General features: G+C 38.1%; 1 protein-coding gene across 8 annotated transcripts in view; it reads right to left on the bottom strand.

Moving 5' to 3' along the window:
* LOC148370318 (rap1 GTPase-activating protein 1-like) overlaps positions 1-18,744 on the bottom strand; it is a 117,535-nt gene that overhangs the window by 59,470 nt on the left and 39,321 nt on the right. For 6 of the 8 annotated variants that reach the window (XM_088332808.1, XM_088332809.1, XM_088332810.1 and 3 more), the window contains one exon: positions 4,002-4,095. In XM_088332808.1, coding sequence (XP_088188934.1) covers positions 4,002-4,095 — 94 coding nt within the window. Of the gene's footprint in view, positions 1-4,001; positions 4,096-8,206; positions 8,433-18,744 lie in introns of those variants that run through there. The other 2 variants (XM_088332812.1, XM_088332815.1) reach the window with 1 other exon arrangement.

Raw genomic sequence — 18,744 nt, 5'->3', positions numbered from 1 at the left:
TCATTTTTAAGCAGACGTAATAGAAAACATGGCAACAATTTTAAGCATGTACAAGCACTTCACCCAAAACATAACCACTTTTCAGTTTAAAAAAACAAAAAACATTAAAATGCGAGCATTTTCAAGGATTTCAAGCACCTGTACAAACCCTGTGTATTTCAACTTATTTTGAAAGAGGTGAAAAATATATATGCGACTTATCTAGGCAATTTTTGTTGCTGCTAAATCTTATTGCACTACTTTTTTTTTTTGCACGATTGTCACGATGCACTATTTTTTCTGTCACTTTCCAACTTGGGCCAGTCTCCAAGAACTACCTTGTAAATAATTTGCTTTTTCATCCTAACATTGTTATTTTCTTTTGTAATTTTGTTACATATTTTATCCTGGAGTCCACGAGCTAATCTCAATGTTAAATACGTTACCTATGATGTTACCAATAATAATAAGGACTATTTTACTTTGAGTTCTAATAATCTTCCAATTTGGGGTTTCTAGCTTCATTTGAGGGCAACTTGAGGTACCTGAAATGAGTTATGTTCATAGAAAAGACAGATCCACATGCCTCTAGTTTCAAATAGAATAGAAACTTAAGTCTATTATTTGGAAATAAAGGCCAGATAACAGATAACTGCAAGCAGCCTATGGAGAAACTAAAATTTCCCAAATATCTCCCTTTCGTCAGATTAAGTGACAGTGGAGTTTTCAGATGGCAGCAAGTCCGTCACCATTAACCGGACTGTGGAACAAGCGGATTTAAACTCTTATTTAATCTTTCACTATCCTCCCAACACTCTTCACGGATCATGTCAGTCGCGTGAGCCACTTTCTCAAAGTTACAGGGACCTTACGAAAGCAATCCAAAGCCAGCGAGATTGTATCCTCTTTTAATCACCGCTGAGCTCGGCTCTTTTCTCTCCCGACCTTCCTAAAATATCCTCGGCCGTTTTCCCATGCCAGTCACTGCTTATTAATGAGAAGATTTACGAGCTGGCAGCATGAAAAGGATCTGATATGGAGTATGACGCTCGAGATAATAAATGCAAGGACCAGCCAACGTTATATTTGAACTGTTTCATTATCACTTCATTTATTCCCAATTAAAAATGTGAAACGTGATTAACATCCTCCTGCTGATGCTAAAATGAATTAGCTTGTTGATCGGAAGAGTGTTCTAATAAAAATAGACATTGCCGACTAACGCTATCGCTTTACGCTTCCAATGTTACATTTTTTTCTAACAGCATTTTGAAATTTAAATAACCCTAAAAAAATCTTCACTTGAGACCATGGGGGTAACCAGCTGTTTTTGGGTGCTCAAACACCCCCAAATTCAAAACAAGCACGCCCGTAAATTGTAGCATTTTTAAAACTCTCTTTTCCGAAATAAGACAGGATAGGCTTAAATATAATGAAAAATGTTAGCTTAAATATTGAAAAAGTATAACAAAATAAAAATGTGGACAAAGCTGAGAGAGAAATACTCCACTTCCTTGAAATGGTTCAGTCCATTTGATTCCTAGCACCGCTCTCGCCCCCTCATCCTCCTTTCCCTTTTGCTCGGTTCGTGTCACTGGCAGTCTGTGGAGGCTCCTGTGTATTGATTATATTTATTATACAGGAGACGGATTGTGTTTTGCACGTAAAAATAGAGTGCATGATAAAATCAACCGCTTAAATTTAAAAGTTTGGAATGTATGATGGACCAAAAAACTGATTTGTAATACACGTATGTCATTTTGACACCGTTGATATCAATTTTAACTCGAGTTAAAGCAGTGCTTCTCAATTATTTACTGTAATGCCCCCCCAAGGAAGAAGAAAACCTCAAGCAAACCAACCCTCCCAAGACCCCCCATTGATGATATATATATATATATATATATATATATATATATATATATATATATAGATAGATATGTAGATAGGATATCTTATTTATCACCGTAGGGAAATTCATATCCTTGTGTTGAAAATAAAATAATAATAAAATAAAATAAATAGAATACAGAAATACCCAATATAACGTGTTGATATAGAGTATTTAAATTGTGCTACATGAAATACACACTGTAATAAAAATAGGGTAATAGTATAATGGTATAGTTTCTAAAATTGTTTCATGTACCTCTCTGCATAACACAATCCCTATTACTCTACAAGGTGAATAAAAAAAGAGAAATATGGATTCAGCAACTTACAACAAACACTAGCGTTATTAACAGTGGCACAAAAATTAAACTGCATCTGAAATTCAAAAAAACAAAATCCTTGTAAAAGGCTTGGCACAACAAGGAGAAGAAAATTTGTTACTTTGAGTCTCTGTAGTTTGTATTCTTCCTTGTGCTTTGTCGCACCCGTTTTCGGTTGAACTACACAGTACAGCAACATCGAATAGTCAACCATTACAAAGAGTCCCTTAAAAGGTTTACATTTGGTTGCTTTACTTGAGATACAAGTTTAATTAATATGAAAATACTCTTGTCAAATTATCTTTATTTTGAAATGAATTTAATAGAAATTGCAAAAATGTAGTTCAGTGGATTTTACAAATTTGTGACTATTTGCAAATATATCAATGAAATTTAAAAAAATATCTTGTTATCAGTGTGTGTCCAATGGGATCAACGCATTGCAATGGAACACTTTACTAGAACGCAATTACTTTTCTCAGTAACAAGGTTTGTAAAGTGTAATCAATAATAATTCGTAACTCATGGATCGTTACCCTAGACCTGTAAATGACAATGAGTGGGCATATTTCCTACAAAGAAGAACTCAAAACAGTTATTGTGGATCTGTCCCAAGTACAGAGTCAAAGACGCTGGATTTCTCCTCATGCAGATATTCTCCCTGCAACATATTCTTACAAAATTTACAACTACAAAATAAAATAACCAAATCAGGGGGTAAGAATTTATATGCATCTATGGTTGTGTGCCACTAGTAGTAAATGGTAGGCAGTGCGTGGGAAGGGGGGCATTGCTTATACTGAAACAAAAAAACTGTCACAGACCAGAAACGGAAGCAGGACCCAATAGCGCTCGTTTTCTCAGTTTTTATTTGAAAAGAGAGGGAAAGTAATGCTTGCTTGCTTGATCCCAGGGCTGACGAACAACAGGAGCGAGCGAGGCGGGAGTGACACTTCCGTGTCGGACGGAGACAGGCGGGAATAGTAAGTCGTTGGCCGGGACTGGAGATTAAAGGCGATTTAGAGTTCGTAATCTAGGTCGGTAACAGGGGCAGGCAGAACGGGGCGTAAACAGGTCCAGAAACAGGTCAGTAACGAAGATCAGACAGGAAAAGGCTCAGCAAAAACGAAGTCGGACGAGAAGGCTAACTGGGCAGAAGGCAACAGTTCGCAACCATCTGACAGCCACCAAGAGGAAGCCGGGGGTTTAAAAAGGGAGTGTCCGCCAATCAGCTGTCCGGGCTGTTGGCGCTAAACAAGCCGCCGCAGGTGCTCCAAATTGGCAATCACGACAAAAACAACTCAATCAATGGGACAAATATGAACACAGAATTTATGGTAATGTATGCCTAGTTTTGGTCTTTATATTTGTGAATTCATTTTTGCAATAAACCATGCCGAGAGAAATAAATGTCTTAGACAGTACCCAGAAATGGAGAAGGAGTTTTTCGAGTGGTTTGAAACCCAGAGACAAAATTGATACAGAGTGCCCGGCAAAGCGTTTGTTTGCAAACTCTCAAAATTGCACAAGACAAGAAATATGAAGGCTTTACTTCTTCCACAGGTTAGTGTTTATGTTTTCTTCCATTTATTTTATTACGTAGGTATTTTAAAGCATTCTTACGGGGTTGAATTCCGTACGAGTAATCAGTATACTGTCATTTGTAAATAGAAAATACTTTCAGAGTAACACGCAACTTTTTGGTGTCAGTAATCTTGGGGATAACTGAGGGCCATTTAAAATAAAGTTACCAGTACTAATTATAGTTTTTCAGGAACACGCCAAACACGACGTACAACATGGGCCTACCTTTTGGCTTGTAATGTCACTCTGCGTTATCGTTGGTGGCAACAGTTGAGCTTTTAGTCTGCCACAAACTCTGGACTCAGTTTCATCGTGTCTCCTGAAAGGACAATTTAAAATCAGCAAACAGCAAAAACAATTGCGTCAGGGATCCTCAGCGCTCGCCTAAAGAGCAACAGTTTGTCATGATCAATGAGCAAACTTATGTTTTTGTTTGGTTGTCGCAAAAGCCAAAAATGAATAATTCAAAATAGTTGAAACCGATGCGTTTTTTTTTAAAATGTATTTTACTTATATCCACATATAAACCTTGCTTACAGTCTAGAAATCAGTGAATAGACTTGGAGACACTGTATTACTTTTACGGAAAATAGCAATGAAAATCTTCAAGACATTACATTTTCACAATATAATTCATCCCAAAAATATCACAAGAAATGTACTAAGCAAAAAAAGAACATAATTCACGACAAATAACTACAGAAACTAGACTTTAAAATGTACGCTCCAGCCTGTCGCTGATTGTGGCGCTCAGGATGATAGTTTGAGGTCCCCACCTTATTTTGAAAGTGAGAGGGACAGTGTATGTGATTTGACCACTGCATTCTGTCGTGCAACCGAAAAATCACAAGGAAGAATGCAAACTCAAAATGACTTAACCACACTATTGTTCCTTTGAATTTTTTTATCCCAGCCTTTTGCCAGGTTTTTGTTTACGGGCTACCCGTAGCAGTAAGATGGCAGACCATTGTGTCATCTCCCTCTATGTGAGATTCATTCAATTTAAAATAGAAATGTCTTGACCTACGAGTATTCAAAAACAGATGCACATTTATAATGAGATTATTTCAATCAATATTCTTTTTTTCTAAAGATGAACATTTTTTTTACCACTGGGAGGCACTGAAGACCACAAAGTAAGTGCAGCCCTATTCCTGATTGATTTGTTTCCATATGAATTCTTAAAGTTTAGGGAATTAGATAAACAATATTAGAGAACATTGGAATGTTTTTAGCTGAATCTTTTGGGGGGTTTGTCATTTAGGCCAAATCTCACCCAGACCCTGGCTCTGTTGGCCCACACATAAATTGAGCTTAAGGTCTTGCTTAAAAAGGGTTTTATGTATTAAACATAGAAGGTAAAACATTTAAGACTTATTTTCTTTGCTCCTCATTAAATTACCCCCAAGAAATCTTTTTTATGTTAAGGAAATACAACCATATTGCTCATCCATGTATGCATGTAATTTATGGACATCCATGCACCTTCTTTACATTCAATCATGCAAAGCAAAAAAAATATTAATGACAAAATCAAATGAGAAGTGAACCAAAAACATCCCTTCATGAATAAAATCCATATTGCATGTCTTCACTTGAGCGTGTTGAATTGCTTCATGTATGACTCATCCTTTGCTTCCTCAGTCCAAATAAACACAATCTCCAATTGACAAGGACACAAATGCCTCGTGAAATCTTACAATGCTCCTTTCCAAGCCTTGTAGAGATGACATTTTTCTCCACATTTTACATTCTCTCCATCTCATACCAGACAGGAACCCACATTCGCACCAACCACAAGAGTTTGCTTGGCGGCTGTCGATCAGTTTGATTGATTTGGTCCTTTCCAACACGCCCAGTCAGCACGAACTTGGAATATCTCATAGTTAATCTAGGACACTGTAGATATTGTAATTACTGCAGATGTGGATCAGAGTAGCCAATAATAAAGCCCACCAGCAACTCCACTCCCTTAGAGTGCCCAGGAAAAACAGCCTGGAACAGAAGCTGCTTGTGTATTTCTTTACAGCCACAGTGGAGAGCATACTGGCATACGGTGTGATGGTGTGCTATCCTGGGAGCATGGCAGCAAACAGAAAAAAAAACATATAGTCATAAACACAACCGAGGAAAATCATTGGCTGCTCTTTGCCATGTTTGCAGGACATTGATGGCTTGTAATACCAGAGTAGAACCAACAACATAATAAAGCACTGGCCACCACCTCTTTTGAACTGCTAAAACAACGATTAACAGGATTAAGGCACAGTTTTATCCCCACACTCATCACCACCAAGAGCAAGCACAAAAGACTGAAAAAATATATATTTCGCCTAACTATAGAAAGCTGGGTATTCATATCTTGTTTCTAGACTTATTTTGGAATTATGTCGCTGGTAAATGTCATTGCACTATTTATTCATTTTTTCTATAGTTCTGATGCACTTACAACTTAGGCCCCTTTCCTCTTCACTACCATTTAAATATTTTTGCATATTTATCCTAACCTTCTTTTTATTTTACTCTTCTCTTTTAAGTGTTTATTATGTGTTTATCCTGGAGTGCCACGTCTTATCTTATCGTAAATAATGTTCTCTACATTGTGATCACTAACAATAAAGAATATTCTAATTCCAATTCTAATTCCGAATACAGCCCTGAAAAGCACTCTTGGCCACCTTCAAACAGTCAATAATTCATGATGGACATACCTGCTAACAAATCATGTGCCGTCCAGAGGATAACGAACTTCTGCTTATTTCAAAGTCAACGAGGATCTGCTAAAGATGTGCGTTGAAAAACGACTGGGAACAGGAAGTTTGGCCAATTTTATAAGAACTCAGACCTGATCCAAGTAATAATAATAACAATAAATTTTTTTCAAAGCGCTTTTTTGCCCCTTAAAGAGACTCCCAGTTGGAGCAATCTCCGAAAGAAATGTCATAATTAAGTAATTGCCACAACATTGCAACTATTAAGCCCGAACCAAACGCAGTTTAACAACACTTCACTTTGTTTTGGCGGGGCAGGAACAGTCCAAAAAAAGATTAGGCTTACCCAAAGTAACCAAACTGGAAGGGTAAAAAAGGCGGTAAAAAACAAAAAACAATTGCAATGAGCTCCAAAAACGGATCAGGTCTTAAAAACATGAGGCCGAGTTCAAGAGGGGGAAAGAAGTGAAGGTGTGCCCAAAGACTGGTGAGATGCAGGAAAGTTTCCATTACATCATAATCCCCTGCACCCCCACAATTGATTATAAAAAAAATGTTTCTTTCTGGAACACCCTGTGGGCTCAAAATGACTGAGTTATCCCTTTTCAGACCTATACAAATTTATTGTATCTTTAAAATGCATTTTTCCACACAAAAAAATATTTAGACACAATTGTATCCAGAAGTTAATGCAAATGTAATCTAACATACAATTATTTGTCTAACTTAAATGATAATTATTGTATTTCATCAAACGTACTTATATTGGCCAATGGCCAATGGCCATTGTCTGTTTGGCCAACTAAATTGTGTGAGATTTTACATGTGTATGCATTAGTTAGTTTCCATGATTACTAGGGCTGAACTTGGACATAGTAAATAATCAGTAACCAAAAGGAGAAACAATTGTAAATCTTCGTTTCACCAAACTGGAAAGTGTGTTGAGCAATGGAGCGATAAGTACAAAATCGTAATCAATTCATAAAAATGAGAGGAATTATAAAAACGCCTTGCAGTCCGTAGTAAGAATATGGCAATTGTACAGCATATTGTGCTCATGGACGGAAGGACATTCTATTTTATTCTACTCTGTTCTATGCTATTCTAATGGAACCAAAGAAAGGTCTTCAACATGCCGTTCGCAACGATAGGACATGCGGAGTTTCAACATCCTCAATGTTGTTGTAAATATGTTTATGTTTATCTATTACAATCCCGACAGAAAATGAAGTCTAATTTTGGGGGATGAAATCTGACTCTTAAGCTCGCGCTGTGCGCAGTTTACTCACTCAAGGTTGACAGACATTCATTTTTGACTCTGGTAAATGGGCAAAACAATAAAAGAGGACCCAACTCATATTAGAAACAGCAGTAATTGCCACGAACAAAAGAAAAAGAAAGACATCTCAACATACTTTTTCCATCAGACTTTGGACACAGAAATCACATCCAAAATACTGGACCTAAAGTCCACTTTTGCACACACAAACACATCACCCGCACACTACTGGGTACGTACTGTGCAACCTCGCTCAGCATGCAGCACTAAGCCACAGCCCGTTTCCGTACTCACAACAAATTACATAACGCAATCAAGCTAGTTCAGCAGAGAGCTGGCGTCCTCAGTGTGCACTTGTGCATGCGCCGCAGAGCAGGCAAACGAACTTATTGAGGCATTGAAGAAACCCAGGAAGTGTAGATGATGGGCTGATGACTCACTGTCAGTCGCTTGGTATAACGCCGCCACGGCACTCTGGTCCGTCACACCGGCACTTGTTTTTCCTTCCTGCGGTTGTCGCGTGCCTCGTACCTTGGGATGACTTCCTTCGCCACCTGCCGGGCTTGCACGGCTCTGGAGTTCTCCCGTCACGCAAATGTTAGTTGCAGCTTTCTGGTGCTTCTCCTCCTCTTTCTCATCCATCCCCATCTCTCTCTCTCTCTCCCTCTCTCCGCCCTCCCACTCAATCTCCTGCAAGCACATATGCGCTCTGGGCATGCCACCGCCTCCCACTTTGTACAAGCCAGAAGACATCCCTTGAGAAGCAGGCGAACTTCCCCGGGAAGGGAACCGCCCCATAGTCTGAAAAGTGTGCAGGATTCTGACAAGGCTAGCCGCTGATCATTGGGCTGTGGCCATGGCAACCACAAAAGCATCAGCTGGATAAAAGGGGGCGTGGGCGGAATTATAAAACATCCTGTATGTGTTGTTTTACATGGGTCTAGAACAAGCAAAAATACAGCCCACATATGTATTAATTGTTTATTGATTTCAAACCAGTATGACACTTAAGGCAGGAATTTTTTTCATAGCTCCTTTTTGAATTTGAATAGCGTGGTGAGTTAGTTCAGGCTTTAAACAAATCCTCCTGTTTTGTCCCTGTTATGAATTATATTAAATCAAATCAAATGGAATTTGTAAAAAAAAATTCAGGCAAAATAAAAATCCACTCAGGGTGTTGTACAAAAAGATTCAGAGTACAATAAGACAATAAAATCCCATCCTTTATCCCTACCAAACAACCCGAAACATGTACTGTAATACACATCCATACACCATGTTAAAATACAATTAAAACAAAATAGTAATAAATTTTTTTAAAAAGAACTTGATTACGGCAAGGCACAGACTAACCATTGACAGCCACTGAACAACAGAGTGCTCCGAATGAGCAAAAACTGAAATAATAAAAATCCAAATAAAAAATAAGTCGCGAAAAAATATATAAACAGTGCTTTCAAACACACGTTAAGAATATTACTAGAACAGCTTTTTTCCATCTTCGCAACATTTCTAAAATTCGCCCAATGCTGTCTGGGTCGTATGTGGAGATTATAATTTATGCATTTGTTACCTCCAGTCTCGATTACTGTAATAAACTCTCCGGTCTCCCGATGTCCAAAATCAAGAGCCTTTAGCTGGTACAAAATGCTGAAGCGAAGCTTTTAACTAAGACAAGAAAGTTTGATCACATTACCCCAATTTTAGCTAACCTGCATTGGCTCCTTGTTAGCTTAAGGTGCGAGTTTAAGATTTTGTTGGTATTATACAAAATCAACTTGCTCCCTCATATATTTCAGAATTAATTTCCCTCTATGTTCCTGTCTAGAGCCTTAGCTCTGAAAATGCTGCACTACTAGTGATCCCAAGAGCCAAGAAGAGATCCGCAGGTTTGAAAGTGTTCTCCATTCGGGCCCTGGTGCTGTGGGATTTGATCTGCAAACTCAGTGAAAATGTTTAAATCTAAGCTTAAAACACACTTCTATTCTATAGCATATAAATAACCTATCTTTTATGACAATATCTTTGTATTATTTGTTATTGCAACATCCATTGCAGCCTGGTCATCCTGGAAGGGGGATAACCTCATGTGCGGTCCCTTTCAAGGTTTCTTCATTTTCCTCATGTTCAGGGTTTTTTTTTTTTTTTTTTAACTTTTTATTTCTTACATACAATTTGACAGAGGGTTGGGTCACCCATCATACAGCAACACGAACCACAAAATATATACAATTGACAATCCCATTAAAAAAAAAAATGTTAATGAAAAATAAAATAAAAGGTGAGGTGTTTAAACGGCGAGTAAAAATTGTGTGATAAGCTTCCATCTTTTCTAGAATTTATTTAGTTTCAGTTGAAGACTTGGACTGATTTTTTCCATAATGTAAATTTACTTTAATTTTTCTCTCCATTTTTTTGTCAGGAGGTTGTGGTTTCAGCCAGGAAGCTGTGATCATTTTCTTTGCTACCAGAAGCATAACCTTTAGTACATATTTATGTTGACCAGTCAATAATTCTCCTGGCAAAATTCCTAATACATAGGTCACTGGGTCCAACCAATAATTAACTTTATTTCTGTCTGAATACTTCTTCAGAACCTCCTGTGTGGGTTCAAATCCAGCTACCGGACTTCCTGTGCGGAGTTTGTACGTTCTCCTCGTAGTCGCGCGAGTTTCCTCCGGGCACTCCGGTTTCCTCCCACATTCCAAAGACATGCATTTCAGGTGGATTGGCCGGTCCAAATTGTCCCTAGGTGTGAATGAGCGAGCGAGTTGTGTGCCCTGCAATCGTCTGGCAACCAGTTCAGGGTGTCCCCTGCCCACTGCCCGATGATTGCTGGGATGGACACCAGCACCCCCGCGATCCTACTGAGGATAAGCCGTGCAGCTAATGAGATGAGGGGGCAATTCCAGAAAATATGCGTGAAATCTCCAACCCTCGCACAGTTACGCCAACATAGATTGGATGTATTTTTATATTTTGAAGTGATAGAGGGTGTATAGAAGTATCGATTTTTTTACTTTCCATTCAAACTCCCTCCATGGTTATTTTGTGTCCCTCTTTCAAAGTTTTCTCCCAGTGGTCGTCTTTTATCGCTACATTAGCTTCTCTTTCCCATTTTTCCTTAACCACCATGTCATCATTACTGAGATCCATTCTCAGAGGTTTATATAGTTTTGATATAGCCCCCTTTATTAATTGTCCCTTTGAATATGATATCAATATTTCCTCAACTTTAGTTGGCACCTTACATACTTTTCCCCGTTCATCATGTTTCTGGAGGTAATGCCTGAGTTGCAGATATTTGTAAAAATCATTTCTAGGTAGGTCAAATTCTTGTTGGAGTTGTTCGAATGATGTCATTGCCTGTCCTTCGAATACTTGGGTAATCAACATCAATCCTTTTTGAGCCCATTTTTCAAATCTTACATCCATAACTCCAAGTTTAAAATCTGGGTTTTTCACTATTTTTGTAGCCCTATTCACAGACCTTGATATTTTTTAATTCTTTTGTATTGTTGACCATGTTTTAATAGTTCTCTTAATCTATTAATTCTGGAGTTTTAACCTCCTTCACATGACTACTGATATGAATGGTAATGATTCCACAGGCACATTTGGACAAGACCGCTGCTCCATGTCCACCCATATTGTATCTTTGTCTCTAGTACTCCAATGAATAAGAGGTTTACTTTGAGCTGCCCAATAATATCTAATATTGGGTAGGTCCAGTCCCCCTTTTTCTTTGGAAGCTAAACGGGTTTTGTATTTAATTCTAGGTTTCTTATTTTCCCAAAGGAATTTTGATATCAATTTATTTATCACTTTAAATGTGGATGCCGGGATCAGAATAGGAAGAGACTGAAACAGAAATAATAGAATGAACATGTTACCAAGACTAATTGTTTCTACCCTTCCGATAAGGCTTAAGGGCAAAACTTCCCATCTTTCCAAATCCTCCTTTATTTCTTTCATCAACTTTCCATAATTTGCATCAACCAGCTGTGTGGGATGTGGTGTAATAGTCACCCCAAAATATTTAAACCCTTTATTTGTCCATTTAAAATCAAATCTATCGATCACCTCTGTTGGACATTTTCCTGATATCATCATTGCTACTGATTTGCTCTCATTATTTAAATACCCAGCTACTTTTCCATACATTTTAAGGTTCTCCAGCAGTGGTGGTATTGATAAAGCGGGCTCTTTCAGCATTACCAACAAGTCATCTGCAAACGGTGATATTTTATGCTCTTCTCCTCCGACATCTAATATTCCCCTTATTTGCTCATTTTGTCTTATCGCTTCCGCGAGTGGTTCTATGCATACTGCAAACAAGAGTGAACTTAAACAGTCCCCTTGCCGGACTCCTCTTTTAAGATCAAGGAAGTCTGAACAGTGACCTTTGACTCTAAGCCTAGATTTAGGATTTTTATAGATTATTTTCACCTACTCAACAATTTTTTGCAGGAAGCCAAAAGCTATAAGTGTTTGATGTAAAAAGAGTGAGTTTTTCCTTGCCCTTATGTAGGTTTTACATCATGGGATGGTGTCATAATAGTCTGTGGTTTGCAATAATATGTGGTCTGTGCAGCCCTTTGAGACTCTTTGTGATTAAGGGCTTTACAAATAAACATGACTTGACATGAATATATATATATATATATATATATATATATGTTGATAAAAACATGGACAAATTACTCTCAAAAGGCATCATAAATGTTTCCCGACGTCACCACGGTGTTTTGTATTTAGCGCACATGCATTGTGTAAAAGAGCACCTCGCTGTTTTCCTTGGTGCTGCAATGAAAAATGAAAATAGAACCCACTGTATTTAAAGGCACAGTGTTTAACCTTTCAACATTCCGACTGCAGGCCGTTGGACTGTTGATTAACGAATACATGTCTGTACAATGTCACAATCACTGAAATACGCGTCATTAGAAAGCTTAAACCTTTTGGAATTCAAGATATGATATTATATAACGATATGACCATTTCAAAATGTACTCATGACAGAAAAATCATCATCAGTCTGAAACAAGATATCCGCAAACTTTGAAGCCATTAAAGCTCACCGATAACGTTCTCTGATAGCCAGCTGATGAAACGATTCTTCGTAAATATGGTCTCGCTCCATTCACGAGTCGAGTGAAGCCAATGGAGTAAAATATTAACTCCAAAACACACGACAATGCAGAAAGATAAAAGAAATCCGTCTAAAAGCTTTTCTGCATTGTTAGACAGTCTTTGTTGTAATCCGTTTGTTTTGCCAAATAATTTTCGTTTACAATTATACAGACTCATAGAATTATACCCAATATGGCCGTCAGCCTCTGACTTTTTGATTGACACCACCCTCAGCCAATAGCAGACTTATTTTTTACAGCCCGTGTTAGCCTATATTAGCCTGTTTGCAAAAAAAGGATATTGCCTCTTTTGGCTCCGAATATCTTTAGCCAGTAGTAAACGATTCATGATTCATGATTGACATGTTGGTTAGCCAATTCAATTCTCAGAAGAATGATACGCAAATGTTTGGAGGGTATTTAAATTAGACCCCAAAATAAACGTGCGTAACGCCACTTGTTATTGGCTATTACACACCATTATTACACACAAGTGTGCACAATCATTGATTGACTTCTGGAAAGGGAAGTTAAACATTTACAACTCTTTCAAAATGTCCAAAAAAATTGGCCAAAGTAAAATACACAAATACTGAGGTTTTATAACTGGAAACTTGTCGTCTCTAAATGGCTACTTTTGGAAATGCCTTGACCAACCCTTAGAAAAATGCAAAATACAATGTTGAATATTTCAGATTGTCATCAAATTTGACAAAGTGCCAGGTAAGACTTCAAGCTATTGTCTCAGCTTAGCTGCCCATGGTACACTCATCTGCTGGCATTTGATTGAAAATTAAAAAAAAATCAGGTGAGAATAAAAACCTTTTAATTCGGTGATTTCAAACTCAGATTACTCAAAGTTAGTTGTCCTTGCTGGAAATATTTTAGTTTTGGACCAAGTGTTACCTTTCAAAAGAGACCAAAACAGTCCATATTCTCCCAATGGTTCAAGAACAGCATTCAATTTACTTTGGGTAGGTCTTGGATTGGGATTTTAGGCCAATTTTACAGGAACGGTAAGGGGTTAAAATGCAGCAAAAAAGAGTAGCTGTTTGTCCGGCATTTACAATACTGTATATAGATTCAGATTCCGAATATTTGTTGTCATTGTCAAAAAGCAACGAAACTTCAGTCATTCATTCCTAGTTAATAGAAAATGCAATGATCCACGAAAAAAATAAATATCAATATAACCCAATACCCATAAATAACCCAATACAACATTAAAGGGCAGACATGGTTCTATGAAAACTCAAAAGCACCACATGTAAATAAGTCAATGTTAAAGATCAATCGTGCCTGTCTTTCATCATCCGCCACTCGGAAAGTATGATGGCAAAAGTGGCAAGTAATGATTGTATACTGCAGTAGTACAAGCAGTTCAGTTATTGTTGTGGTGGGTGTGATTGATTTGTATGTTGGGGGGCAAAATAATGTACAAACAAAAAACACGTTTTTTTTCTCATGACAGTTACAACATTTTACCTCTATTCCAGCAAAGCACACGCATAAAATGTGCAACATAAACAAAGATGGGCTTGTCAATTAATTATGAGCATCCAAATCTATCAGTCATCATAGACCGGAGGCCTGGTCACACTTCCAATCTCACCATCTGTCAATATTTCATACCAAAACATCCTTGTCAATTCGTCACTCATTCCCCAGAGTAATAGACGGCTGCCAATATGTTCTTCTTTCTTGTTTCAAGATGTCCAAATGAGAGTACTTGAAGAGTCTGAACTAGAGTGGAGATTACAAAATCAAATGAAAACAACACAATAATCTACTCTGGGGCAAACACTTTTACAGCAGGAATCAAAGTTCAACAGCAACATTAGCCACAATCTGTTTTGCTGTTTAGATTTTGGATTAGGCTGAGTGAGGCAAAGTCACGTTTTGCAAAATAATCCCGTGTCCATAAACATTCGTAGTGAGATTTTAAATTTGACAAAAAGCTCCCAGGCCAAAAGCTGACGAATGCCCACACGTTTCTGTATACAATTGAGTGCTTGCACGTTTTTCTATTGTTGCTATATTGAAATGTGTCACTCCGTAGACGATTTCTTTATTATAGCCTCTTTAGCATTTAAATGTTTTTTAACGTCTTTATCATACTTAATGAACTTCATTGTTTCAGTCTTACTTGTTGGGCTTCACTATTGTTTGAGTTGTGATTTATTTTGTAGACGGACGTGACTTGGATCGCCATTTTAGGTTCTGTTAGAAGCGGTTCGGGAAAAAAAAAAAAAACTCTTCCCAGGCTCTTAGTTTTGCTTTCCATTGGTTTTGGACTTTGAGACTGACCACCCAGGAAAAAAAGTCATCTTCAGGCAATTTGACTCCTCAGCTTTAAATCCTAGATGGTCCTTTGTGCACAAAATATTCTGTGATAATAAAACTTTGAAGAAACTGCTCATCTCAGCTCTAGTGCTTGTTTTACCCGTCTCACGGCACTGATGTAAATGAACAAGCTCAGGGAGAAAAAGGCCTTCCTTCTACACCATCTAATCAGAACTCGGGCCTGATGGAAAAAGGATCAAGAGAAAGCTGTTGCATAAATTTGTCCCGGTCAGAACTCGGCAGAGATATGAGGGCAGGAATTAAGAGCATTCTCACTCGGTAAATCCCCTCCAGCTGGCCCCCGTGGCGCAAATTCCACAGTGCCTCTGACATCCTCGTCACAGGCTGGGTAAGGGTGGGGGTGCCCGCGTGCATGCCCACCCCAGGGCTGTTATATTCTCCTCCCACAAGACAAATGGCAGTCTATTATTTGGAGTAACTCTGAAGCAGGGGTCAAGGAACTATGGCTCTTTTTAGTACATCTGGCTCAGAGATCAAATCTGGCTCATGTGTTCTTGTCTAATTTAAATACAAAAATAGGCAAAGTCAAAGCACCACTAGAATAACCACTACAAATAAATATTTAGTCAAGCACAAATTGTACTACGTGAAAATATTATAGAGGCCTGTAATCATCAACATCGGTAAAACCATTAGAAACAGAATGTGAAAAAAAAAAAAACGGAAAATCACATTGTTTGATTTTTAGAGAATTTATGGTATTTGGTCAATACCAAAAGTTAATTTCAATACTTTGTTATGTACTTTTTGTTGGCAATAACAGAGGCCAAACAGTTTCTGTAACTCTTCACAAACGTTTAACACACTGTTGCTGGTATATTGGCCCAATTCTACATGCAGATCTTTTCTGAAGCATTGATGTTTTGAGGCAACACAGACTTTAAGCGGGTTAGGCCACTCCGGGCTTTGATATGTTTCTAACGAAGCCACTTCTTTGTTTTCCTGGCTGTGGGTTTGGCATCATTGTCAAGCTGAAAAGAACCAGCCATGTCTAATCTTCAATGCCCTTGCTGATGGATGAAGATTTTCACTCAAAATCTCTCAATGCATGGCCTCATTCATTATTTTCCTTTACGCAGATAAATGCCCCAAATTATGATGTTTTCACCCCCTTGCTTTAGAGTGGGTATGGGGTTATTCGGAAGCAATTCAGTATTGTTTCTCCTCCAAACACTAGAACCTAAATTTATGCCAAATTTTGTTTAGGTTTCATCTTATCCCAGTCCTCCTCTTGATCATCCTAATTCTCTGAAGCAAACCGCAGAAGGGCCAGGATGTGTACAGGCTTCGGGAAGGACAGTGCTGGATTTGAGTATATATGCATGCATACATGCATATCATATATATATATACATATGTATATATATATATTATATATATATTAGGGCTGGGAAAAATGTCGCGTTAACGATTTGCATTATAATTTTAAATTTAATGCGTGAAAAAATATTAACGTAACGATTAAAATTCCTCCTGCGCACGCCCCCGAGTGTAAAGCCGCGCAGCTCCAACAAACGAAGAAGAGTCACAAGAGATGCGGTGGTACAGAGACAGCGGACCTTGTCAAACAACTTTGGATCAGTTTGGTGCAAGAGATGGGTGTTCTACAATGTACATCAGGAACTTGAATATTTTGTTTATGGAAGATTTGTCTTTGACACCACAAACTTTATGCACTTTTCCTTTTTGGTGAGCATTTTTTGTTAAGATATATACGACAGCTTTACAGAAAATTTACAGTTCAACAGTGTTGACATAAAGTACTTGAATATCTTTGTATGAGAGCTATCTTTGGCATTACAGTCTGTATGAAGGTAGGCCTTTACCATTTGGCATAATACATGTAATCTTATTTTTGTATGAATATTTTTTTCATATTTACTGCCATTTGTAACATCTGGATTCTATAAATAAATCGTGATCAATTTATTTCAAAACTGAGATTAATTAGTTAATTTATTTTAATCAACTCCCAGCCCTGATATATACATACACAGATACATATACACATACACATACATACACACACACATATACACGTACACACACACACACATATATACAGTCGTATGCAAAAGTTTGAGCACCCCTGATCATTTTCAAGATTTTCCTTTATAAATCATTGGTTGTTCAGATCAGCAATTTCAGTTAAATATATCAAATAGAAGACAAACACAGTGATATCTGAGAAGTGAAATGGAGTTCATAGGAGCTACAGAAAGTTTGCAATAATTGCTTGAACAAAAGTAGACAGGGGCATAAATTTGGGCACCCCAACAAAAAAATACCATCAATATTTAGTAGATTTTCCTTTTGCAGAAATAAATACCCTCTAAACGCTTCCAATGACGGTCCGAATTCTGGTTGAAGGTTTTTTTGACCATTTTTCTTGACAAAACATCTCGGCTTCACTCAGGTTTGATGGTTTCCGAACATGGACACCCGGCTTTAAATCACACCATAGATTTTCAATAATATTCAGGTCTGGGGACTGAGCTGACCATTCCAGAACATCATAGTTGTTCCTCTGCGTTAATGCCTTAGTAGAATTTGAGCAGTGTTTGGGATTGTTGTCTTGTTGAAGTATCCAGCTCTGCGCAACTTCAGCTTTGTCACTGGTTCTAAAACATTGTTTGCAAGAATCTGCTGATACTGACTGGAATCCATGCGACCTTCAACTGTAACAAGCTTGCCAGAACCTGCACTGGCCACACAGCCCCACAGCATGATGGAACCACTACCAAATTTCACTGTGGGTAGCAAGTGTTTGTCTTGGAATGCTGTGTTCTTCTTCCACCATGCATACCGCCCCTTGTTATGTCCAAATAACTCAATTTTAGTTTCATCAGTCCACAGCACCTTATTCCAAAATGAAACTGGCTTGTCCAAATGTGCTTTAGCATACCTCAAACTACTATGTCTTTGGCATGTGCGCTGAAAAGGCTTTCCCTGTGCATAGTGGGCTGAATAGTTGAACGATGCGCAGTGACAACATCTGCAGCAAGATCATGTTGTAGGTCTTTGGAGCTGGTCTGTGGGTTGAGTTTGACTGTTCTCACCATCCTTCGCCTCTGCTTATCTGAGATTTTTCTTGGCCTGCCACACCTTAACTAGAACCGTGCCTGTGTGCTTCCATTTACCTACTATGTTCCTCATAGTGGAATCTGACAGCTGAAATCCATGAGCTAGCTTTTTGTATCCTTCCCCTAAACCATGATGTTGAGCAATCTTTGTTTTCAGGTCATTTGACAGTTGTTCCTAGGCTCCCATGTTACAACTTGAAACTGGCCGCCTTAAATACCCTTCCTCATGATTGGCTTCACCTGTGTATGTAGGTCAAGGGTCAATGAGCTTACCAAACAAATTTTGTGTTCCAAAAATTAGTGCTACAGTTATTCAAATCAATAAAACAACAAGGGTGCCCAAATGTATGCACCTGCCTACTTTTGTTTAAGTAATTATTGGACACTTTCTGTAAATCC

Source organism: Urocampus carinirostris, chromosome 3 (assembly GCF_059441175.1).
Source record: "Urocampus carinirostris isolate Australia breed hairy pipefish chromosome 3, RoL_Ucar_1.0, whole genome shotgun sequence".
Taxonomy (NCBI): Eukaryota; Metazoa; Chordata; class Actinopteri; order Syngnathiformes; family Syngnathidae; genus Urocampus; species Urocampus carinirostris.
Note: the sequence above shows the minus strand (reverse complement) of the source record. Positions and strands in the feature narration are given on the sequence as shown.